General features: G+C 43.2%; 1 protein-coding gene across 1 annotated transcript in view; it reads left to right on the top strand.

Annotated features, from left to right (window-relative positions):
• NUP210 (nucleoporin 210) overlaps window positions 1-25434 on the top strand; it is a 149679-nt gene that overhangs the window by 119590 nt on the left and 4655 nt on the right. The window contains exons 35-37 of the mRNA XM_075833805.1: window positions 16149-16295; window positions 21520-21770; window positions 23110-23317. Coding sequence (XP_075689920.1) covers window positions 16149-16295; window positions 21520-21770; window positions 23110-23317 — 606 coding nt within the window. The remainder of the gene's footprint in view (window positions 1-16148; window positions 16296-21519; window positions 21771-23109; window positions 23318-25434) is intronic.

The raw sequence follows: 25434 nt of genomic DNA on the forward strand, positions 1-25434 counted from the left end.
AGTGAAAGAGCGCCATTTGGATTTTGGAGCTCAAATTTAGCAGGAATGGTTTGCGGAGGCCATGTCGCATTTGAAAAGCCTCCACAAGTAACCCCATTTTGGAAACTACACCCATTGAGGAAATTATCTAGAGGTATAGTGAGCATTTTGACCCCACAGGTGTTTCATAGAATTTATTAGAATTGGGCAGTGAAAATAAAAACAATCTGTAGATTTAGCTCAACATTTTTCATTTTCTCAACAAAAAAAAGGAAAAAAAGAACCCCAACATTTGCAAAGCAATTTTTCCCGAGTACGGCAATACCCCATTTCTGGTCATAAGCTGCTGTTTGGGCACACAGTAGGGCTCAGAAGGGAAGGAGCGCCATTTGGCTTTTGGAGTGTAGATTTTGCTGGATTGGTTTCTGGTCGCTATGTCGCATTTGCAAAGCCCCTGTTGGACCAAAGCTGTAAAAACACCCCAGAAGTGACCCCATTTTGGAAACTACACCCCTCAAGGCTTTTATTAAGTGGTGTAGTGAGAATTTTCACCCCACAGGTCTTTCCCATAAATGATTGCGCTGCGGATAGTGCAAAGTAAACATTAAAATTTTTCCCATTTCAGGGGCAAATATACCATGCCCAGCTTGTGCCACTGGAGAGACACACCCCAAAAATTGTTAAAATGGTTCTCCCGGGTATGGGTATGGCGATGCCATATATGCGGAAGTAAACTGCTGTTTGGGGACGCTATAGGGTCCAGAGGGGAGGGATCGCCATTTGGCTTTTGGAGTGTGGATTTTGCTTAGTAGTAGTTTTGTTTGGAGTAATACTGGTATTTCAGTTTATAATGTGGGGGTACATGTAACCTGGGCAAGGTACATCAGGGGAATATTCAGGTGGTATAATAATGGTGTAAAAAAACAAACAATAAAATAATCCATGGATATTTGTTACGCTGTGAAGCAATCCTTTATGCACAGGCCGGGGTCGCACTGATTAAATGTCCTTCCTTATCCCCCTTTTGGTCCACACTCCGCACCTTTGCATTTTGGCGAATTTTGCTGGGAAAGTGTTGTCCTGGTATAATACGGGCAGTCGGGCAGCCTCGCTTCCAGCAGATATGTCTGGGCCTTCCCCTTCCTGGTTCCCCAATTTTGGAGCCTTGATAATTCGCCTCTTGAAACAGAAGAAATGTTCCCCTCGGGCCTTCACAGTTGCATATTTTTTCTTTCCTGGCTTTTTGGAGCCTTAAGTAATTTTATTTTTTGATAGACGTAGTAGTATCAAGGCTGTTTTTTCTTTTTTTTTTTTGCAGGACGAGCTGTAGTTTTTATTCGTACCATTTTGGGGTACATGCAACTGTTTGATCACTTTTTTTCCTATGTTTTGGGAGGCCAGGTAATCAAAAAACTGCAATTCTGGCATCGTTTCTTATTTGTTTTTTGTATACAGCGGTCACCATGCGTTATAAATTACATGTTAACATTTTTTTCTGTGGGTCAGTCTGATTCCAACTTTTTGCACAATAAAATTACTTTTGGAAAAAGAATGTGTTTTGTGTCGCCAAGTTGTGAGAACCATAACATTTGAATTTTTTAGTTGACGGAGCTGTATGAGGGCTTCTTTTTTGCGAGACGAGCTATAGTTTTTATACGTACCATTTTTGGATACGTGCAACTTTTTGTGGGACAAGGGACCAAAAAACTGCAATTCTGGTATAGTTTTTTTTTTTTATACAGCGTTCACCACGCGTTATAAATTACATGTTAACTTTATTCTGCGGGTCAGTCAGATTCCGGCGATACCAAATTAATATCACTTTTTTTATGTTTTACAACTTTTTTCACAATAAAATTTGTAAAAAGAATGTATTTTTTCTGTCGCCAAGTTTTTCATCGACGGAGCTGTATGAGGGCATGTTTTTTGCGAGACGAGCTATAGTTTTTATAGGCAGCATTTTTGGATGCGTGCAACTTTTTGATCACTTTTTATTCCAATATTTGTAGGGCAAAGTGACCAAAAAAACGTTGAAATCGTGGTATAGTTCTTTAAGTGTTTTTTTTTTTTTTACACTGTTCACCGCGTGTAATAAATAACATAATATTGTTATAGTTTAGGCCGTTAGGGTCGCGGCGATATCAAATATGTATGGTTTATTTTAAGTCCCACTGTCTGAATTTTTTTTAATACATTGCACTACCTATGTAGTGCAGTGTATTAGATCTGTCAGTCATTCACTTGACAGCGGGGCCTAATCGGCTTCCGTAATAGCAGAGCAGGGGGCCATTGTTAGGCCTCCTGTTGCCATAGCAGCAGTTGGCAGCCCTGATTGCATCGCAGGGCTGCCGATCTGCTTTCGACCTCTAAGATGCAGTGATCGCTGCATCTAAGGGGTTAATGGCAGGGATCGGAGCTTGTTCCGGTTCCTACCATTACAGGTGGATGTCAGCTGTAACATATAGCTGACATCCACCGCTGATGACGCCGCCTTAACTCCTGAGCCGACGCCATCTTGCCGTCCGCTACAGAAGCTTTTTAGGCCCTGCCTCCGGCAGGGCCTGAACGGCTTCCGTGGTAGGCAGATCTGGAGGCTAATTTTAGGCCTCTGGTTGCAATTGCAGCCACCGGAACCGCCGATGAGATGCAAACACCCTAAATGCAGCGATCGCTTTTGATCGCTTCATTTAAGGGGTTAATGGCGGGGATTGAAGCTAATTTCGGTCCCCGCCATTACATCCGGATGTCAGCTGTAATACACCGCTGACATCTGGCGATGATGGCACCGACTGAGCTGCTGAGCCAGTGCCATCCATTTGCCGTATGGATACGGCAAAATGCGAGAAGCACTAGCTTTCCATGATGTATCCATATGACAAATGTCGGAAAGGGGTTAATTTACCATTATTCTCTTTTGTTTACATTAAGGTTTTTTTTTACCTCTGTGTGTTCGTTGTCTTGCTCTTCCGGTCATACAGTTCCCGGCATTCACTGCTTGTGTCCCAGCATACAATGCGCCGGCAGCAGGGACTAATCACGCCTACTACACCCAGCTATAAACATTTCCTAATCTATGTTTCCATTTTACTGCTCTCATTAGATCAGTGAGAGCTAACCATAAACATGCAACATATCAGTGCTGTACCAAACAACACACTCTTACATAATGGAAAAAAACAACTTAATTTGACCCCAGAGCCGGTCCCAGAGCAGAGCGATAGTATAGGCTCTGCTCCGGGACTCCGTGGTATCCCCTGACATCACTGTCCATATATGGACAGTATTGTCAGGGTCTTCCCCAGAGCCGGAGTCCCGGGCAGAGCCTTAGTATAGGCTCTGCTGTGGGACTCTGTGGAATCCCCTAACCCCAGCGCCGGAGTCCTTGTCAGAGCGCTACTAGCTACTGGCTCCTGACATCACATAATTTCTGCTAGTTTCCGGTCCTCTGCTAGGGGGTAGAAAATGACGTGCAGGCGCTGTGATATCGCAGTGGTGGGCATGCGTGGTAAACACTGTTACTGTAGAAGCCACGCATTCTCAGAGACTAGCAGTGTTTACCACACATGCCCAGACACTAGCAGTGTTTTTCTCCCCTAGCAGCAGACCAGAAACTATCAGAAGAAAGGGAGTATCCGGTCCACCACTTCCCTCAGTGTACAATGACGTCAGGAATGACATAACCGTACATTGAGCCAGCTGGAAAACGGAACTCAGATCATGGACGGGCTTTCGCCAGAAGTTAGGATTTTGCTACTGGAGATGCATCAACGTGACCGGTGCTGGAATCGGGTGTTAGAAGATTAAATAAAAAGTAAGTATATTACAAATTACATTATTGTTATATGTGCAGTGAAATAGAAATTAGTTAATTGGTTCCGGAAAACCCCTTTAACGCACATGGCGCTGTCATGCATTAAATCAATGCTGACTCCTGAAAACGACACATAAATCTAATGCTAGCAGTCCTATTAGTGTGCATAGCAGAAGCACCCCCCCCCCCCCTCATTATTATCAAGGCTACTTGCTATTGCAACCACTTCTATTGCTGATGTTATACACCGTGTTCCAAATTATTATGCACATTGGATTTAAGTGTCATAAACATTTAATTATTAGTTTTTCAATTAAACTTATGGATGGTATTGTGTCTTAGGGCTCTTTGGATCATTGTAATCAATCTCAGACACCTGTGATAATTAGTTTGCCAGGTGTGCCCAATTAAAGGAAAACTACTTAAAGAGGCTCTGTCACCAGATTTTGCAACCCCTATCTGCTATTGCAGCTATTGCAACGTTTTTATTCTTAAAAAACGAGCATTTTTGGCCAAGTTATGGCCAAAGTAGTAAACACGCCCCGATGTACGCACATAATACACGCCCAGTTGTACTTTTACTTTTCAACACGCCCAGTTGTACTTTTGCAAGCCTCATTTGCATAAATACAAAAATGGCCATAACTTGGCCAAAAATGCTCGTTTTTTTAAAATAAAAGCGTTGCAATAGCTGCAATAGCAGATACGGGTTGCAAAATCTGGTGACAGAGCCTCTTTAAGTAGTTTTCCTTTAATTGGGCACACCTGGCAAACTAATTATCACAGGTGTCTGAGATTGATTACAATGATCCAAAGAGCCCTAAGACACAATACCATCCATAAGTTTAATTGAAAAACTAATAATTAAATGTTACTCTTATCTACATTGCAGCGCCTATCTGCTGCAATTGCAGATAGGGGTTGCAAAATCTGGTGACAGAGCCTCTTTAAGAAGGACGTTCCACATTATTAAGCAGGCCACAGGTTTCAAGCAATATGGGAAAGAAAAAGGATCTCTCTGCGGCCGAAAAGCGTGAAATAGTGCAATACCTTGGACAAGGTATGAAAACATTGGATATTTCAAGAAAACTTAAGCGTGATCATCGTACTGTGAAAAGATTTGTGGCTGATTCAGAGCACAGACGGGTTAGTTCAGATAATAGCATAATGAGGAAGGTTTCTGCCAGACAAATTAATAGGATTAGAAGAGCTGCTAAAATGCCATTGCAAAGCAGCAAACGGGTATTTGAAGCCGCTGGTGCCTCTGGAGTCCCGCAAACCTCAAGGTGTAGGATCCTCCAGAGGTTTGCAAGTGTGCATAAAGCTATTATTCGGCCACCCCTAAACAATGCTCACAAGCAGAAACTGTTGCAGTGGGCTCAGAAATACATGAAGACTGATTTTCAAACCGTGTTGTTTACTGATGAGTGCCGTGCAGCCCTGGATGGTCCAGATGGATGGAGTAGTGGATGGCTGGTGAATGTCCACCATGTCCCAACAAGGCTGCGACGTCAGCAAGGAGGTGGCGGAGTCATGTTTTGGGCTGGAATCATGGGGAGAGACCTGGTAGGCCCCTTTAGGGTCCCTGACGGTGTGAAAATGACCTCTGCAAAGTACGTAGAGTTTACGACTGACCACTGTCTTCCGTGGTACAAAAAGAAGAACCGTGCCTTCTCTAGCAAAATTATCTTCATGCATGACAATGCACCATATCATGCTGCAAAGAATACCTCTGTGTCATTGGCTGCTATGGGCATAAAAGGAGAGAAACTCATGGTGTGGCCCCCATGTTCCCCTGACCTCAACCCTATTGAGAACCTTTGGAGCATTCTCAAGCAAAATATCTATGAGGGTGGGAGGCAGTTCACATCAAAACAGAAGCTCTGGGAGGCTATTCTGACATCCTGCAAAGATATTCAAGCAGAAACTGTCCAAATACTCACAAATTCAATGGATGCAAGAATTGTGAAGGTGATATCAAGGAAGGGGTCCTATGTTAACATGTAACTTGGCCTGTTAAGTTTTTTTTGATTGAAAGAGCTTTTGATTTCTGTAAATATGACCTCCTGATGCTGCAAATTCAACAAATTACCATTTTAGTTCTCTTTACAACTTTTAAAATGTTTTGATCTTTGTTGAAAACCCCAGAGTATGTGCTGGACATATTTGCTTTACTACGGTGCATTAGTAGAAGACTTTAGTTGGAAAACGCTACAGCCTAATATTACTTTAAAGTCTATGGTAAAATATGAGGGAGTCTTCATACACAGCATATTGGTTTGTTGTGTTTTTGTATTGTGTTTGGGGTCAGTAGCTTTTTTTAAAAACGCAGCATGCTCTAGATATGGCTGTTTTTTTTCTGGTATTTTTCTCCATAGACTACATCAAAGAACTTAAAAAATGCGATGAAATACGCATGTGCAAAATGAGACTAAATGGAAAACACCACCAAAAACGCGTGTTACATTTAAAAAAAACTGGTGCTTTTACGTGCAGTTTTAAACGGCAGATACAATGCTGTGTGACGGAGGCCTTAGGCTGGGTTCACACGACCTATTTTCAGACGTAATGGAGGCGTTTTACGCCTCGAATTACGTCTGAAAAAACGGCTCCAATACGTCGGCAAACATCTGCCCATTACTTTCAATGGGTTTTACGATGTACTGTGCCGACGACCTGTCATTTTACGTGTCACTGTCAAAAGACGGCTCGTACAATTACAGCCTCGTCAAAAGAAATGCAGGACACTTCTTGGGACGTTTTTGGAGCCGTTTTCTCATAGACTCCAATGAAAACAGCTCCAAAAACGTCCGTAAAAAAACGCTGCGAAAACGCTGCGAAAAACGCGAGTTGCTCAAAAAACGTCTGAAAATCAGGGGCTGTTTTCCCTTGAAAACAGCTCCGTATTTTCAGACGTTTTTTGTTAAGCGTGTGAACATACCCTCAAAGGAGTTTTCTGGGATTAACTATGTAATGGCTTTATTACTACAGCTGCCAAACCAAATAACTTTGTAATTAACTTACAATGCCGAAAACGCCATGGTTTTCCTATCGAGTTCCGGGTCTCGTGATGCTGACCCCATGTGAGCCTCAGACTACTGCTGGCATCCGTTCTCTGGCATAGCTGTTTTCCGGCCTGCTCAATTTAATTGCCCAGCCTTCATTTAGGGCTGGGCAATTATTTGGGGGAAAAAAACCTGATATTCAGTGCAGATAACCGAGGTCATCTGCGCATATCTTCATGGCGCAGATACAGTTTAAACCTACAGTAGAGCAGGGAACCCCCAGTTCCCTGCTCTACTATTCACTGTATAACGCTGGCCCCTCAAGGCTCAGTGCAGACAGGCACGATGACGTCAGTCGGTCGCGCCTGTCTGTGCTGAGCCGTGAGCAGCTCAGCACGAATGTATTCAGAGTCTGCTGCACTTCTGCCATGTACCGGCGTTTCAGTCATCTTAATGGTCCACTGAGTCCTCAATGCCCGGCCCATTTATTTCTCATTTATCCTCAATGCCCGCCCCAATGGTATATGCACAGATGATGGGGGTTATATTCCAGGATGATGGGGGTCCCTGTATATAACCCCTATAATTCCTGTATATAACCCCCCCATCATTCCTGTATATAACCCCCCATCATTTCTGTATATAACCCCCCATTATTCCTGTATATGTGTGAAATAGATGGTCTGTGGTGTGCTGGGCGACTCCAGAGATGCCAGCGCTATGAATTGCAGGAGAACCGCAAGCTAACGCGAAACGGAAAATCTGAGTGTTAACAAACGCTGGAAGTGCTGCGGGAGAGTATGGATGGTCAGGATAAGAACAAGATTAGAAAAAAGTTTTTTGTTTTTTTTTGGGGGGGGGGGGGGTTCTTGGAACGAATGTAGTGCGGCCAGATCTTTTTTGAATGTTAAAAGGGGTTGCCAACAATACTTTCAACGATAACTGCCAGCCTTTAGAGCTCCTTTATGCAGTCCTATATATATAAGCTAACGACAATTCCTAGAAAATAAATGCAGCCCTTGTAGCAGAGGTGTAACTTAAAGCTCATGTGCTCAAGTGCAAGATCTGCAACCGAACCCCCCCCCCCCCCCACACACACACCATGTGACATGATGCTGTTGGTTTTGTATGTGGCAGAGGAGTCTTTAGGAACCCTCCGGTACCAGGGCCTTGCTACAACTGCGACCTCTGCAACTCTTCTAGCTACTCAGTAGTGATCCTAGGACTGGACAATTAATTAACAAAGTCAAAAACTCAATTTGGCGCAATTAATCAACGTTATCTTGCGCACTTCTTTTTTTTTTTCAATTATTTTTCTTGGTTTAAACTGTATCTGCATCTTCAGGACGCAGATACAGTTCAATACAATGGTTCAGACCAATTACTATGTATCGCCGGACGCGAGACAGTGACGTGATTGTGCCTGTCTGCGCCGAGCTACACAGCCCAGAGGAGCAGAGGGATCTCCTCCACTCGTCGTTGAAACGGGGTTAGGTGGGTATGTATGTATGTTATTATTTTTATTAGGCACTATTGGGGCTGTGTCGGAGCAGCTATGTGGGCATTATACATCGTGGGGGCAGCTATGGGGCATTATACTGTCTGGGGAGCACTATGGGGACAATATACTGTGTGGGGCCAGTCCCAGGGTCTATTATATACAGTAGAATATAGCAGGCTTGGGGGATAAATATTAATTCAATGGAGTACCATGCAAATGGGGGGGTTTGGCATGCAAAAAGGGGTTTGGCCTAGTGGTTCATTAATTGTATTGGAGGTTACATGTTCAATTAATTCCTAAGTGATCCTGTCAAATTGTATTCAAATGTAGCAAGTTTGTAATTTATTAATGTTGGGGGCACTTTTAGTATATAAAGGATTTCCTACACCCAACTTCCAGCTTAAGTTTACTGATTTCTAAGTACAACTTTACTGGAATTATGGTAGTAACCGCAAACAAATGATTTACCTTTCCCCGTTGGTACGTTTTCAATAGGTCATTAAATTGTTTGTTCTCATTCTACCCTGTTTACTCAGTGACAGTATGTGAATTGAGAAAGCTACTGCAATGTAAGTAAGTAATGTGTAAGGATTTTTTAACCTGATGGGTTCATTCCAGTCGGGTTTATTATGTATGATCATTTTATTGCCTACCTGTTTCTACTAGAAAATAAGCAAATTGGGAGAGGAGGTTTGTCATTGTTCAGATAGTTAATAAGGTCCCTGAAGCGGCAATGATAACCATTCACAGAATATCTATTTAGCTAGAAAACAAAATAGATGGTGTTTTTTCTACATTATACTCACAAAGGATTTCACGGTCTGATGTGTCAGTATATCAAAAGAAAACCGTTCCATTCTGTTAGCCAACTATAAAATAAAGGCTGTACTTCTTTGACTTGCACCATTGCAGCACTAAATTGAAACAATTGCTGAAGCAACCAAAGCTCGTTTTACCGGCACAGTTCTGACATTTGTCCTAAAAGACCCAAACCGTAGTACAAATATATACTGCTGGATTACCAGGATAAGGCAATGGACATACCACTAGGTAAAGAGACCTCTCATTGGCTTGAAGATAACTTCTTATAAGACGGATTAACTTCCAACATAACATCTGTAAGCAATGCTTAAAGAGAACCAGTCCGCTCTCCTGACATGTCTATTTTAGTAAATACTCGTATTCCTCATAAAAATAGGGTGTCTTATACGGTCAGCACTGTTTGGATGGTACCAGTGTGTAGGGACATGCCCCTTTTACATGGGTAATGTTAACACCTAGTTGTCAATTTATTCATACCCTTCCAGGAGGAATAACAGAGGAAAGGCACAACATAGAGTTCTATGAAATGTTGTTTTATGGTGAAAACAAGTATTTACTAAAACAGACATGTCAGGGGAGCTGGAAGGTCCTCTTTAACCCCTTACCAACATTTGATGTAAATGTATCTCATAGTGTGTTGGGTAGAGTAATGAACAGGCTGAGCCCGTTCTATATGCTGCAGGTGTCAGCTGTAATGCACTAACGGGCTGGATTGGAGATAACTCGGATTCCAAACCGTTTAATCTAGATGCTGTGGTCAATAGCGACCATGGTTTCTAAGTGTAATGGTTGCGAACCACCGGCATCACTTACCCTCCAGTGACCACAGACCAGTGAACTTTAGCCGGCGTCTCCCTCCTCAGACACCGGCACCCACTGCTCGCTCCTCATGCTGTGACTCCTAGGGTGCGCGTGGTCTTAAAGGGCCAGCGCGCACACCTGCAACTTAGTCCCTGTCCAATCCCTACTCACCTGGGACATTAAAAAGGACTGCCCACTTTCACCTTGCCTGAGCGTTGTTGTGTCTTCCCATGTTTGTTTGCAAATGGTTCCTTAGTTGTATCTTGTATCCAGTAATTGTGTTTTTTCCAGTGCGAAGTCTAGTGTTTCATTCGAGTTCATCCCCTGTGCCAAGTGTCATCTATGCCAAGTGTCTGCCAAATCTTCTATCCAGATACTCTTGTCCTGAAGACTTTCATTGACCTTGTTTGGCCAGCTGCTACTCCGCTGTGGCGGAGCGGCCTAGTGGGTCCACATGACATGACAGCATGCTCAGGCCATGGATCCTGCTGGTCAACCTAAAACCGCAGTCCAGATGATGCAAGTGGACATGCGCGACCTTCGGGTACGTCCGGATCAGCTCCTACAGACTGCAAACTCCATAATTACCCATTTGGATCTTCCTTCTGTACCTCCTCTGGCTGCTTTCACTACTCCCCCACCTGCTATCCCTCCTGCCTGCCCTTGGTCTGTAATTTCGTTGCCTCTACCTCCTCGCTACGACGGGGATCCTAAGACCTGTAGAGGCTTCATCAACCAGTGTACGATCCACTTCAGGTTACGTGCTCATCTCTTCCCCTCTGATGAGGCCAAGGTCGCTCTTATTATCTCTCTCCGCTCTGGCAAAGTCCTGGCATGGACGAACCCCATCTTGAAACGAGAGGGTCCGGAATTCTCTGATTTCCCATGTTTCTAGAGACTTTCCATAACGTTTTAGAATAACCGGGCCAAACATCCTCTGCAGCTGCCTCACTACTGACCCTCAATCATGGGGAATCATGAAACTGTAGGGGAGTACACCATTCCCTTGTATGCCCTGGCAGCTGAGTTGGCTTGGAATAACGAGGCCTTAGTGGCAACTTTTATGGCATGGACTTGCCTCTCATATAGAGGATGAACTGGCAGCTCTAGAGCTTCCTTCTACCTTGGATGCCTTAATACTCCTGGCAACCCGGATCGATATGAGGATCCAATAGCGCACTCTGGAAGTTTGCCGGGAGAATGCCAGTGCCCGCAAAAGCCGGGAAACTCCAGCACCTAGGCTTGATTGGAGAGATAATCCTAGGGGAATCTATATCGACTACTAAATTCTCTCCCAGACTTTATATTCCTTTGTCTATTGTTACCGGTGAAGGATCACACTCTGTATCTGCTTACTTGCATTCTGGAGCAGCTGCGAACTTTATCCAGCAGGACTTAGTAGATTGTTTCCATTTGGCCACTGTTCCTCTCAGGAGACCGTATCCTGTCTATTACCAAACCTCTAAGACTACAGATAGGAGTCCTCCATTCTGAGTTAATAACTTTAAACCCCCTCCTGCTGGGAGTGCCGTGGCTTCGCCAGCACGCTCCAGTCTTCAATTGGAATTCCGGAGAGGTCCTCCAATGGGGACCCCAATGTCTTTACCGCTGTCTGCCTCAGGTTCGTCCTGTTCTTCCTCCACTACCTCTGTCTCTCACAGGACTCCCTCCACAATATGCTAATTACACGGATGTCTTTAGCAAGAGGAAGGCAGAGATCCTTCCTCCTCATCGCCCCTACGACTGTCCTATTGAGTTGCTCCCTGAAGCTTGACCTCCTCATGGATAGGTTTATCCTCTCTCCTTGCCTGAAACCCAGGCTATGTACCTGGAGAGGGGGTTCATCAGAAAGTCTTCTTCACCAGCCGTTTGCCGGATTCTTATTTGTGAAGAAAAGGATGGGTCACTCCGGCGGTGCATCGATTCACTGTGGATTAAACCTAATCTCGCTAAAAAACAAGTACCCCTTGCTGCTTATCTCAGAGGTCTTCGACAGGATTCGTGGAGCCAAGATTTTCACAAAGCTGGACCTAAGCGGGGCCTATAACGTTATCCGTATTCGCAAAGGTGACGAATGAAAAACCGCATTCAACACCCTAGACGGTCACTACGAGTATATCGTAATGCCATTTGGACTATGTAACTCTCCAGCTGTGTTTCAGGAGTTTGTGAATGACCTCCTCTGGGATCTTCTGTATGTCTGTCTGGTGGTTTATCTGGAACAACATCTTGATCCACTCACCTGATCTGATGACGCACCAGAAGCATGTTCGCCAAGTCCTGTCGCGGTTAAGGGGTAACCGATTATATGCTAAACTTGAGAAGTGCGGATTTGAAAGAAAATCTTTGGACTATATTATCTCGATCTTTGTCTACAAATGGATCCGGAGAAATTGAAGTCTGTCTTGGAGTGGCCACGTCCTCAAGGTCTCCGAGCCATACAGAGATTTCTAGAATTCGCAACTTTTATTGTCAGTTCATCCCAAATTTCTCGTCTCTTACTGCTCCCATATCTGCTCTTACGAAGAAGGGGGTGAACGCTAAGTTCTGAAACCCTGAGGCGGCATTCTCCAACATTCAATCAAGAGCGCCTTCACTTCTGCTTCTGTTCTTCATCATCCTGATGTGACTCGACAGTTTTCATTTGAGGTTGACGCCTCTTCCATTGGTGCTGGAGCAATCCTGTTTCAAAAGAATTCCAAGGGTAAGGCAATATTCTGTGTTTTTTTTTTCTCCAAGCTCTTCTCCCCTGCAGAGCCCAACTATTCCATTGGGGATCGAGAATTACTCGCCGTCAAGTTGGCTTTAGAAGACTGGAGACACCCGTTAGAGGGGGCTTCTCATCCCATCATCATCTTCACGGATCACAAGAATCTCCCTTATCTACAGTCTGCACAACTACTAAACCCTCGTCAAGCCAGACACTGTTCTTCACCAGATTTAAATTCCTGCTTCATTTCTGCCCTGCGGCAAAAACATTAAGGCCGATGTCCTGTTACGGTCGTTTGAGAATAACAACTCCGAAGAAAGTCCTCTACATGTTATTGATCCGTCTAGGATTATTGCTGTTAGCCCTCTGCAAATCAAAGACATTCCTCCTGGGAAGATTTTTTGACCGTCTTGCTGACAGGAGAAGAAAATCTCTGCTGTGGACATAAATCCAGACTGGCTGGGCAATCTGGTGTCCCTAAAACGCGGGACCTTATTGCTGGTCACTACTGGTGTCCCACGCTACCTAAAGATGTCTTGGACTATATTTCTTCCTGTATAAACTGTACCCAAAACAAGGCTACTCATTCTAAACCTGCTAGCCTGCTCATACCTCTACCAGTTCCTGATACTTCCTGGCAACACATTGCCATAAATTTTATTACTGACCTCCCTCCTTCTACTGGATGTACTACAGTCTGGGTCGTGGTGGACCGCTTCTCCAAGATGGCACATTTCGTCCCTTTAACTGGCCTTCCATCTGCTTGTATGGCAAGATGTTTTTTTCCAGCACATCTTTCGTTTGCATGGCCTCCCCCTCCATATTGTGTCAGAACGTGGTGTACAATTTACCTCTAAGTTCTGGAGAGCCCTATGTAGACTTTTGGATGTGAAATTGGACTTATCACTCGCAGTCTAATGTCCAAGTTGAAAGGATCAACCAGGTACTTGAGAATTACCTTTGTCGTTTTGTTTCAGGTCAACAAGACAGTTGGGTACAGCTTCTGCCATGGGCCAAATTCTCATACAACAATCGTTCTTCGTTGTGTACAGTCAACATCCACGTGTTCCTCTTCCTGTGCCAGCTACGTCTCAAGTGCCTGCAGCCAATTCTTCCTTTGGAAGTTTCCTTCACATCTGGCAGCAAACTAAGTTTGCGATCCTTCAGGCAGTTGATCGCATGAAGAGATATGCAAAAATAAAAAATCCCCCTCCGGTTTTCTCCTGGAGTCAAGGTTTGGTTGTCTTACAGAAACATTTGTGTGAAGATCCCTTTCTACAAATTCACTCCCAGATTCCTCGGCCTCTTCGAAAATTTTGCAACAAATAAACCCTGTGTCCTATAAGCTTCGGCTACCTCCTACCCTCATAATTCCCAACTTATTCCATCTGTCCCTCCTAAAGCCTGTGGTCCTGAACCGATTCAGCAAATCCCTTGGTTCTACAGTTGCTTCCTGCGGTTCTTCTGATATCTTTGTAGTAAAAGAGATTCTGGATTACAAGTGTTAGGGATCTGCCAGGTACTACGTCTAGGTATACTCCTGGGATTAATCAATCCACACCTGAGGCCAGACCTGTTCGACTGACACCATCTCCCACCAACCAGGGTGGCAGGCTCAGGAGTGGGAGAGCCTATCGCGGCCTGGTCAGTCGGAGTTAGCTCCGCCCCCTGTCCTTTATTACCTGCCGTGTTCTCTTCCTCAGTGCTTGTAATTCTTCTGGATTCATGGCCTCACTGCTGCTTGCTCCAGCCTGCTCCTGCCGTGCTTCTGCCTTGCTGCAGTTCCGCTTAACCTGCTTTGCTTTGCCCCTGGCTTGCTTCCTTCTCCGTGCTCACTTTGGTATACTCCACTTCATCCTGGTCCTGACTACTCATTCACCGCTCCGTTTCCTCGCGGCGTTCCGTGGCTACTGCCCCTTTCCTTGCGTGTTCCCTGTTTGTTCTCCCGTGCACTTAGACAGCGTAGGGACCGCCGCCCAGTTGTACCCCGTCGCCTAGGGCGGGTCGTTGCAAGTAGGCAGGGACAGGGCGGTGGGTAGATTAGGGCTCACTTTCCCTTCACCTCCTTCCTGCCATTACAACAAGATGGTAGGAGGGAGGACCTTCTACCGGGTGGACTTGGTCCCAAGCAGAGAAGCATGAAGAGAATTTGGATGCTCTAGCCCTCATCAGGAGGTTCCTCTCAAACTCTGGACCTAAAAAGAGGGGGGGGGGGGGTACTGTAATTGTCGCCGGCATCACTTACCGTCCAGTAGACCAGTGAACTCTAGCCGGCGTCTCCCTCCTCTGAGACGCCGGAACACACTGTTCGTTCCTCCTGCTGTGACTCCTAGGGTGCCCCGCAACTTAATCCCTGTCTAATCCCTACACACCTGGGACTTTAAAAAGGACTCTGCCCACTTTTATCTTGCCTAAGCGTTGTTGTGTCTTCCCGTGTTCGTTGTAAATGGTTCCTTAGTTGTATCCCGTGTTCCTGTATGCCGTATCCAGTAATTGTATTTGTTCCAGTGCGAAGTATAGTGTCAGAGTCTAGTTCATCCTCTGTGCCAAGTGTCCGCCACGCTAAGTGTCTGCCAAATCTTCTATCTAGCTACTTTTGTCCTAAAGACTTCCATTGACTCTTGTTTGGCCAGTTGCTACACTACTACGGTGAAGTGGCCTAGTGGGTCCACATACCCCACAGCTGTGACACTAAGCCGTTAGTCAGAGGGGAGGGCTGATGGTGGTTATGACAGTCAGGGGGCCTAATGAAGGCAGGGCTTAATAGGAGTTATGCTAAAAGACCATACACTGCCTGCAATACATAATTATTGTATCAGCGATTTGCATGTTCAATTCTCCTAGTGGGAATAAAATAAAATTAAAGTTGTTATTAAGGCCTGTTTCATATACATCAGTTGCATCTAGCCAGTTTTCTATAGCCTGAACCTGAAACAAATGTTGACGTTTAGTGTACCTGTCCGGGCCGGGTTATACCCAGACAGAAGTACGCTGCATGCAACTTCTGTCTGGTGAAGGTATGCCAGAATCAATCCTATGGGGAAGCATGGTACAGAAATGCCGGAGGGAAACTACGGAGGATATATGAGAAGATGGCTTAATTTAAAGAAATAATATATATTAAAATAAAATAAAAAACCTTCCCCTAAAGTAATGTAAAAAATAAACATGATTTTTATCGCCGTGTCTATAAAAGTACATTAAATGGGGACATTAAATACTACAACTCGAAAATGAAAAGACGAAAAATGGCTGAGGCGGCAAGTGGTTAAAGGGCTATGCTTTTATGTAATGTATATGATGTTAAGAAATTCTGTCCACACAATGGGGCTGAGAACGCCTGGGTTAAGTATTACCTGTCAAATATCTGCTAGGAATTAAAAATGACATCAATTAACACATTTTTAATAAAGCTGTCCAGAGCAAAGCAAAAGATGATTTAATGGTGTTTTTCTCTATTGAATGATGATTATTAATATTTGCAGATAAAACATATGTCTCTTTTTTTGTCACTTTCAGGGCAATGTTCTTCTGCCCAGATTGAAGCAATTCAAGATCTTCACCCAGAAAATCTCATTTATTGCCATCTGCATTTTATAAATCAGAATCTTGATGTTCCACCTCCTGAAATATTTTCGATTAAAACCGGATTTGATACAGAGACAGGTACTGGTTCTGTACTTTAATATGTTTGGTGTTTTATACGGTATCACAGTAGTTTTAGGCTTTGTCATCTGGGCCAGTCTTTGTGTGGTGACACTAAACTTCACATACAGTAACATGGTTGTACTCGGAAACTCTCTCATATACTGTGGATTTTCCGCAGCAAAATCTGCACGTTGTCAATTGCAGATTTTGCTATGGATTAAACCCATTCTACATTGAAAAGGGTGAAATCTGCAGTGACCATCCAGAACAGAATGAACATTCTGCGGATTTAAAAAACAATGCAGAATACTCGGATTTCCAGTCGGAAAAAGTTTAGCAGCATGTGGATGAGATGTGTTCTCATTCACGCACTGCGTATAAAATCACAGAAAAGATTTTGTATCCAGAATGATCGGCCATCAATTGGTCGATCTTTTGGTAATGGCCATGCAACAGCCGAAAAAAAGCTAATTCCGCCGATCAAAATTTGAGCATACTATCTGCGATAACGCAGTCTTTTCATTAAAAGGACATAATTCTTCTGAGAAGGTTGATTATCCAGACTTGATATGTGCGGGTCTGTATCATTGTACTACCCCTTTAATTTTTGCTATTGATTCTATGACTGACTTTAAAGTCTATGAATGCCTTTTGATGGGCATTTTTTTTATTTTTAATAAAGCGGTCAGTCAGTGTAACTTTTTAATTAGTCTTTATTAAAAATTTGTTTTACTTTTTGAGATACAGCTGCTCTGCATTGTCTATACAGTGCAGCTGTATCTTTCAATATGGCCTGAATCGGTCAGTCCCACGGACCTGACGGGTTCAGTGACATCGGGTCAGACATGCCGGATCCACCTGTAATCTATCACATCCAAGTTATGAACTGTGATGGATAACTGGTGGATCCTGTGTGTCTGACGGGAACAGGATTTAGCGCTACATACAGCTGCTCTGTATACAGAATACAAAACAGCTGTATCTAGAAAAGCAAAACACATTTTTAATAAAGACTAATTTAACCCCGTCCCAACATTTGTCGTATGCATACGTCATGGAAAGCCAGTGCTTCCCGCATTTTGCCGTATCCATTTTGACAAATTGATAGCGCCGGCGGAAGCTGAGTCAGTGCCATCATCGCCGGATGTCAGCAGTGTATTACAGCTGTAATGACGGGGACAGAAATTAGCTTCGATCCCCGCCATTAACCCCTTAAATGCCGTGGTCAAAAGCGATCGCTGCGTTTAAGGGGTTTGCAGCTCATCGGCACCCCGGCAATAGAGGCAGGGCCTGAAAGTCTTCGGTAGCCGACGGCAAGATGGCGCTGGCTCAGGAGCTGAGCCGGTGTCATCAGCGGTGGATGTCCGCTAGCTCCGATCCCTGTCATTAACCCCTTAGATGCAGTGATCAAAAGCTATCACTTCATCTTAGAGGTTGCTAGCATCTTAGAGGTTGCTAGCAGATCGGCAGCTCTGCCCTGCAATCGCAGTGCTGCCAACTGCTGCTATGGCAACAGGAGGCCTAACAATGGCCTCCTGCTCTGCCATTACGGAAGCCGATTAGGCCCTCCAGGAGGCGAAGCCTAATCGGCTTGCTGTCAGTGAATGATTGACAGATCTAATACATTGCACTACACAGGTAGTGCAATGTATTAGAAAAAAAAATCAGACAGTTGGACCTTCAAGTCCCGTAGTGGGACTAAAGAAAAGTGTAAAACAAAGTGAAAAAAAAAGTATTAAAACCTATAATAAAATTTTCAAGTAATAAAATACGATCGCCTTTTTCCCTTATCAAGTTCTTTTATTATTAAAAAAATAAATAAACCATACATATTTGGTATCGCTGCGACCGTAACGGCCTGACCTATAAAAATATTATGTTATTTATTACATGCAGTGAACGGTGTAAAAAAATCAAATAAAAAACTATACCAGAATTTCTGTTTTTTTATCACTTCGCCCTACAAATATTGGAATAAAAAGTGATCAAAAAGTCGGATGTATCCAAAAATGGTACCTATAAAGAACTATAGCTCGTCTCGCAAAAAACAAGCCCTCATACAGCTCCGTCGATGAAAAAACTAAAACGTTATGGCTCTCACAACTTGGCGACATCCTTATACAAAAGAAATACATCCTTAAAGTAATTTTATTGTGCAAAAAGTTGTAAAACATAAAAAAGGTTTATAAATTAGGTATGGCCGGAATCGGACTGACCCGCAGAATAAAGTTAACATGTCATTTATAACACGTGGTGAACGCTGTATAAAAAAAATATGCCAGAATTGCCGTTTTGTGGTCATCTGGCCTCCCAAAAAATAGGCTAAAAAGTGATCAAAAAGTCGCATGTACCCCAAAATGGTACCAATAAAAACTACAAATTATCCTGCAAAAAAAACAGCCCTCATACCACTACGTCGATCAAAAAATAAAATTAGTTAAGGCTCCAATAAGTCAGGAAATAAAAAATATGCAGTTGTGCAGGTCCGAGGGGAACATTTCTTCTGTTTCAAGAGGCGAATTATCAAGGCCCTAAAATTAGGGAACCAGGAAGGGTAGGGCCCAAATATATCTGCTGGAAGCGAGGGTGTCCGTATTATACCAGGACAATACTTCCCAGAAAAATTCCCCAAACTGCAAAGGTGCAGAGTATGGACCAAAAGGGAGATAAGGAAGGACATTTATGAGTGTGACACTGGCCTGTGCAGAAAAGCCAAATGGCGGTCCCTCCCCTCTGAACCCTACAGTGTGCCCAAATAGCTGTATATTTCCACATATATGGCATCGCCTTACCCGGGAGATCCATTTTAATAATTTTTGGGTGTGTGTCTCCAGTGGCACAAGCTTGGCACTACATATTTGCCACTGAAATGGCATATCTAGGGAAAAAATTAAATTTTCACTTTGCACCATCCGCAGCACAATCATTTATGGAAAAGACCTGTGGGGTGAAAATGCTCGCTACACCCCTTAATAAATGCCTTGAGGGGTGCAGTTTCCAAAATGGGGTCACTTCTCAGGGGTTTCTTTTATCTTATTTCACATCAGAGCCCCTGCAATTGTGAACCAATACTTTGTAAATCACCAAATTAGGCCTCAATTTTACATGGTACTCTTTCACTCCTGAGCCCTGTCAAATGTCCATGCAAAAGATTAGGGCTATATGTAGGGTGATTCTAAAACCGGGAAACACAGCGTAATAATTAGAGAGCTGTCTTGTATGGTGGCACAAGCTGGGCACCACATATTGGCATATCTATGGAAAAAATACAATTTTCACTCTGCAACATGCTCGCTGCAACATAGGTGAATACCTTGAGTGGTGTAGTTTCTAAAATGGGGTCACTCCAGGGGTTTCCATTGTTTTGGTCCCACAGGGGCTTTGCAAATGCGACATAGCGACCAGAAACCAATCCAGCAAACGCTGCATTTCAAAAGCCAAATGGCGCTCCTTCTTTTCTGAGCCCTACTGTCTGCCCAAGCAGCAGTTTATGACCACAAATGGGGTATTGCTGTACATGGGAGAAATTGCTTTGCAAATGTGGGGGTTTTCCTTTATTTGTTGAGCTAGATTTACGTCTTATTGAAGAAAAGGGATTGTTTTTATTTTCAATGCCCTATTCTAATACATTTTATGAAACACCTGTGGGGTCAAAATGCTCACTATACCACTAGATGAATTCCTCAAGGGGTGTAGTTTTCTAAATGGAGTCACCTGTTTGGGTGTTCTTTCTCTTCTAAGCCCTGCCCTATGTCCAAGCCGCCATTTATGACCACATATGGGGTATTGCTTTACTCGGGAGAAATTGCTTTACTTTAGTCTTTGTGGAAAGGAGAAAACATTTGCTAAACCTACATTTTCTTGAAAAAATTTACATTTTAATTTTCACTGCCTACTTCCAATAATTTCTGCAATAAACCTGTGGGGTCAAAATTCTCACTATACCCCTAGATAATTTCTTTGAGGGGTGTAGTTTCCCAAATGGGGTCACTTTTTGAGGATTTCCACTGTTTTGGCACCGCAAGAGCCCTTCAAATCTGACATGGTGCCTAAAATATATTCTAATAAAAAGAAGGTCCCAAAATCCACTAGGTGCTCCTTTGTTTGAGGTCGGTGCTTCAGTCCATTAGCATGCTAGGGCCACAATTGGGATATTTCCTAGAACTGCAGAACCTGGACAATAAATATAGAGTTGCATTTCTCTGGTAAAACTTTCTGTTACAAAAAAAATGGATTAAAAATAAATTTCTGCAAAAAAAAAGATATTTGTAAATTTCACCTCTACTTTGCTTTAATTCCTGTTAAACATCTAAAGAATTAAGAAACTTTGTAAATGCTGTTTTCAATACATTGAGGGGTGCAGTTTTTAAAATGGGGTGACTTATTGGGGGTTTCTAATATATAAGGCCCTCAAAGCCACTTCACAACTGAACTGGCCCCTGTAAAAATAGCCGTTTGAAATTTTCTTGAAAATTTAAGAAATTGCTGCTAAAGTTTTAAGCCTTGTAACATCCTAGAAAAATAGATTGGCATAATTTTTTTGAACATCCTTTTAAAGTAGACATATGGGGATGTTAATTAGCAGCAATTTTGTGTGGTATAACTGCCTATCTTACAAGCAGATACATTTAAATTTAGAACAATTATAATTTTTTCAATTTGTCACTCAATTTTTGTGTTTTTCACAATTAAATACAGAATGTATCGAGCAAATTTTGCCAGTAACATAAAGTCCAATGTGTCACGAGAAAACATTCTGAAGTTATTACCACATAAAGTGAAACATGTCAGATTTGAAAAATGAGGCTCTGTCAGGAAGGTCAAAAGTGGCCAAAGAGGGAAGGGGTTAAAAGTTACACCAGACACACTGACTGACCTGTTTATTTAAAAAAAATGCCCATCAAAGGTTTACATAGTCCCTAACTCCCCCTTTTATTGCATTTTTGATTTGGAGATAAGCATGTGTGTGTGACTTGCAGAGACAAGATTCTCTTTTATTTCTTGCTTTTTGTGCTAGGATCCAGTTAAATTTGAAGCAGTTTCAAGCCTTTCCCATATCTTGTTTGCTTGGTTTTTTCTTTAATACATTTGTACAGGTTATTTCTTCATATGCTGTTCTGAATGATGTGCTGTGTCTGTCGCTTTTTCCTGAGACAAATTGCTAATTCTTTGCTGTCCTAACAGTTTCATCTAAGCTGAACATGCAGTCTTCTCACCATTATCTGATCTATTCGATATCTAGGTCACTACACCTGTTCCCTCTCAAGACAGCAGCTTTCAGAGAGCCAGCTAAAACATCTCAGCATGGGGGTGTCATCTCTTACTGTAACAGCCACTGTACTTGGGATTAATGTCTACAGAGAGCAGATCTGTGCGCTTGTGTATGTTTATCCTGGGTTGTACGCCGATCCAAAGGAAATTGTTCTAAGCAATCATTATAAAACAGCTGACGTTAAGATATTTGGAACTGCGGAAGATTTTAACAATCTCGAGGTGAGCTTTCCAATGCTAATCATCCTTCTGTGTGATCGCACATTTTATAAAGTGGGAATCTATACAAATGTTGTTAGTTTACTGATGCCCAGTAGTAGCAAAATGCCACTGACCCCTTCAAACCCTACAAGACTTATTAGTGAAGCTCCACTCAGAAAAGAGCTGTTGAGTTATTTATAAGGCAGTTCGCTCAATTTAACGCTAAAGAGGCTGTAAATGAGTACTCGTTTGTAGGACTATAAAACCGCTTTCTCCTTAAATCCTTTCATGGACGCTGCTATGTGTGCCATCTACATTGTATTGCAGTGAATCTTCGAGGCCACCAGGTGTTCGGTTGATTGATCCGGTTTCAGAAACCCCTGGCAATGACACTGGCTGATCACCAGGAACTTTTAAAGCCAGACCCGTAACAATCAACTGATCGCACGGCCAGATTCAATCTAAAAATGGATACGTCCCTCTGACATCCGTATGCCCTATTATGGCATATGAAAAGGGGTTGTCCTGTGGCACTACCGCTACAATGAAATCAAAAGTCAGAAATTTTTCCTAGATAGTTCCTTATTGATAGGGCATCTGTACTGTCTATTCCAAAACAACTAACTGACGCCATCTAATGCCTCATGCACACGACCGTTGTGCCACTCGGGCATCCGAGTGGCACCCGATAGTCTTCACGGACTTAGCGGGTGAATCGGGTCTGTGAAAAATGGTCCGAGTCTCCAATCCGAGGAAAGATAGAATATGTACAATCTTTCCTCGGATCACGGACGGGACTCGGACGGCGCACATGGTCGTTTGCATGAGGCGTAAACCTATTATAATATTGTACCAGCTTGTCAAAATAATTGGCTTGTTGTCTTTATATTTTATTAACACCCACCCCCCCCCCCCCCCTAACCTTTACAAAAGGACCTTATAGATTTTATAGCCAAACAGTTGTTGAAAGTGCCATGGAATCTCTCTGTCCAGCATTCAAACTGAACACGTTTTAGTAGTGTTCGGCCATTAGTAGCAATCATGGAGAATTCCATACAGGTAGTAAGCAGAAGTTGTGGCAATCACCGATCTGGTAAAATCAATCTTATTTCATCCATCAAATCATACAGCCTGGTAGACACAATCCTCAACCGTTTCATGCTATGCGGTCTTCGTTATAGCGCAAAACAACTAACTATATTTTAGAGTATATTTTAAAGAAAATGTTAGTATGTAAAATGAAGGGGAATCAAGTTTTTGACAACATGTATGTACAGTTCATTATCACTCAGACTGGACTTGAAGGGTAGTGTGTTCCACAGAATGCAATCCGTCTAAGTTTCTATGTTCTCATTCACAGGTGAAGCCTGAATTCCCAGTAGTGACTGTTCATCGAAAAGAACAGTCCTCTGGAGTACCCACTTTTGTAACATATGAAGTTGGCATTACGGATATGCAGGTTTTAAGCCAGGGATCATTATCTACATCACTTTTTATTTCTAGTTCCATGTCAGACCAAACCATAAATGTTCCCATCAGACTGATGGCAGCGACAGGACCAGTTAATGGTATGTATGTATTTGTGTGCGTGCGTTCGTGCGACGTTTATCATTTATGTGCAAATTGACTAAAATGGTAACAAATGACTTACTGAATGTTCCAGAAAAGATTCTGAAACTGAAAAGGGCTTGTAAACTTAAAGTTTAGCACCACACGCAGCCTGAAATTTCAGGTGTGACCACATTTTAGCCTAATTTCCCATTCCATTAGATTTTTCTCTGAGTTCAATTTTACTTCTGGTGTAATTCTTTGCACTAAATGGCCCCCAATTTATTTATTTTTTTACCTGCTACCCCTCTTTTTTTTTTTTATCAATGTAGTCAACTTAGAAAAAAACTACTCGCTTTTTAAATCCCCCGCCGCTCCAGCACCAGTGCTTCGGTCTTCATCGTCTGTCTTTATTTACTTTGCTGCAGCGATGACCTGCCGTACAGCCACCATAAGTAAATTCGTGACTGCATTCATGTGGCAAAAAATCAAGTGTTTATTAACACGGCGAGTCTTTGACTCATGATGGTCTGAAATTTGAGGTTTTTTAGGCATTGTTGAATTTTTGGATTCTTTGTATTTTCACAAGCGAGTGCTGCAGGCAATAAAAACCTTCTACCGTACATCCACGTGATCGCTGCAGCCAACCACTGGCCTCGGCGGTGATGCTAGCATTAAAGCCAGTGATTGGCTGCAGTGGTCATGTGTATGTATGGCAGGTCATCTCTGCTGCAAAATTAACAAAGATCGACGGGAACTACTAGGGCATCGGCGGTAGAGCAGCGGGGAATTTAATAGGTGAATAATTTTTTATATGATTACATTTCCTGCTATTTGCCTAATTTTTTAAACTCCCGGGTGACCCCTTAAAAAATACTTCGGTTAAGTCCACAAATTGCAGGCTGTGTTACATGCGGATTTTGATGTGATTTGCCACAAATTTTACCCTATGTATTGCTATGGTTGAAATCCACTCTGAGAATCCTACAGCATTTCAGCAAAAGAATGAGCATGCTGCAGTTTTTAAAACCCCATCTAATATATATTTGGCAAGGACGTGGTGTCCGAGGCACAGTTAGCTCTGCCCACAGCTCGACCTACAAGAAGCCTGTGAGGAAAGAGATGTGAGTGCTCAGTCTGTCTGATTGTACATCTATTTGTCTGTGTGTTTGTGTGTGTATAAGTTCCAGTATGTGTGTCTTTGTATTTGTGCGTCTAAGTGCCTATATATGTATTTCTGTATGTGTATATATTTCTGTGTGTGCATCTACTACATTATCTGTACTCGGAGCTATCACTGTGTGTTATCTGTGGTGTTAATAAGGCCCTATTCACACGACACGGATTCTCGGCGTTGTGACGGCCATTCTTTGATGTGATCCAAGTGACGGACGTGCATTCTGTTGCTCGATCTCTTCAGCTCCTCACAGTGCGAAGTGCATGGGAGGAGGAGGATATTTTGTTGCTCCCTGTAGGAGCTGAATCGCTAATCCCCAGCCACAGCTTCGGCCAAAGCTGTGGCCGGGGATTCCGCTCCAGGAATATATGGACAGTGACGCCAGGGACTTCTGCAGCAAAATCCCCGGCGTTGTGTGCGATCCAGGAAAAGTCCCTGACTTCACTGTCTATATATGGACATTGAAGTAGGGACTTCTCCTGGAGCGGTCCCCTACAGGAAGGTAGGGGAGGGTGCCATTTATGGAGGGTGGCTATGTACAAGGGGGTCTGTGTGGCACTACCGACAAGGGGGTCTGTGTGGCACTACCTACAAGGGAGGCTGTGTGGCACTACCTACAAGGGGGGCTTTGTGGCATTACCTACAGGGGGCTGTGGCAGTATCTACAGAGGGCAGTGTGTGGCATTATCTACAGAGGGCAGGGTGTGGCATTAACTACAGAGGGAAGTGTGTGGCAGAAAATTTACAAATGAAAGTCATCCATTTTTAAAACAGACAGGGGAAAAAACTGATGCAAACGGGTCAAAATCGCCCGTTAAAAAGGGAAACACGACCCAGAACGGGAACGGAACGATGCAAAACAGCCGAGAAAAACTGACCAAAATGGCAGTTTTTATCGGCCGACACTCGGACCCTGTCATGTGAATAGTTCTACACAGCACCCTTTTACATAGCACCCCC

Source organism: Rhinoderma darwinii, chromosome 7 (genome assembly GCF_050947455.1).
Source record: "Rhinoderma darwinii isolate aRhiDar2 chromosome 7, aRhiDar2.hap1, whole genome shotgun sequence".
Classification (NCBI taxonomy): domain Eukaryota; kingdom Metazoa; phylum Chordata; class Amphibia; order Anura; family Rhinodermatidae; genus Rhinoderma; species Rhinoderma darwinii.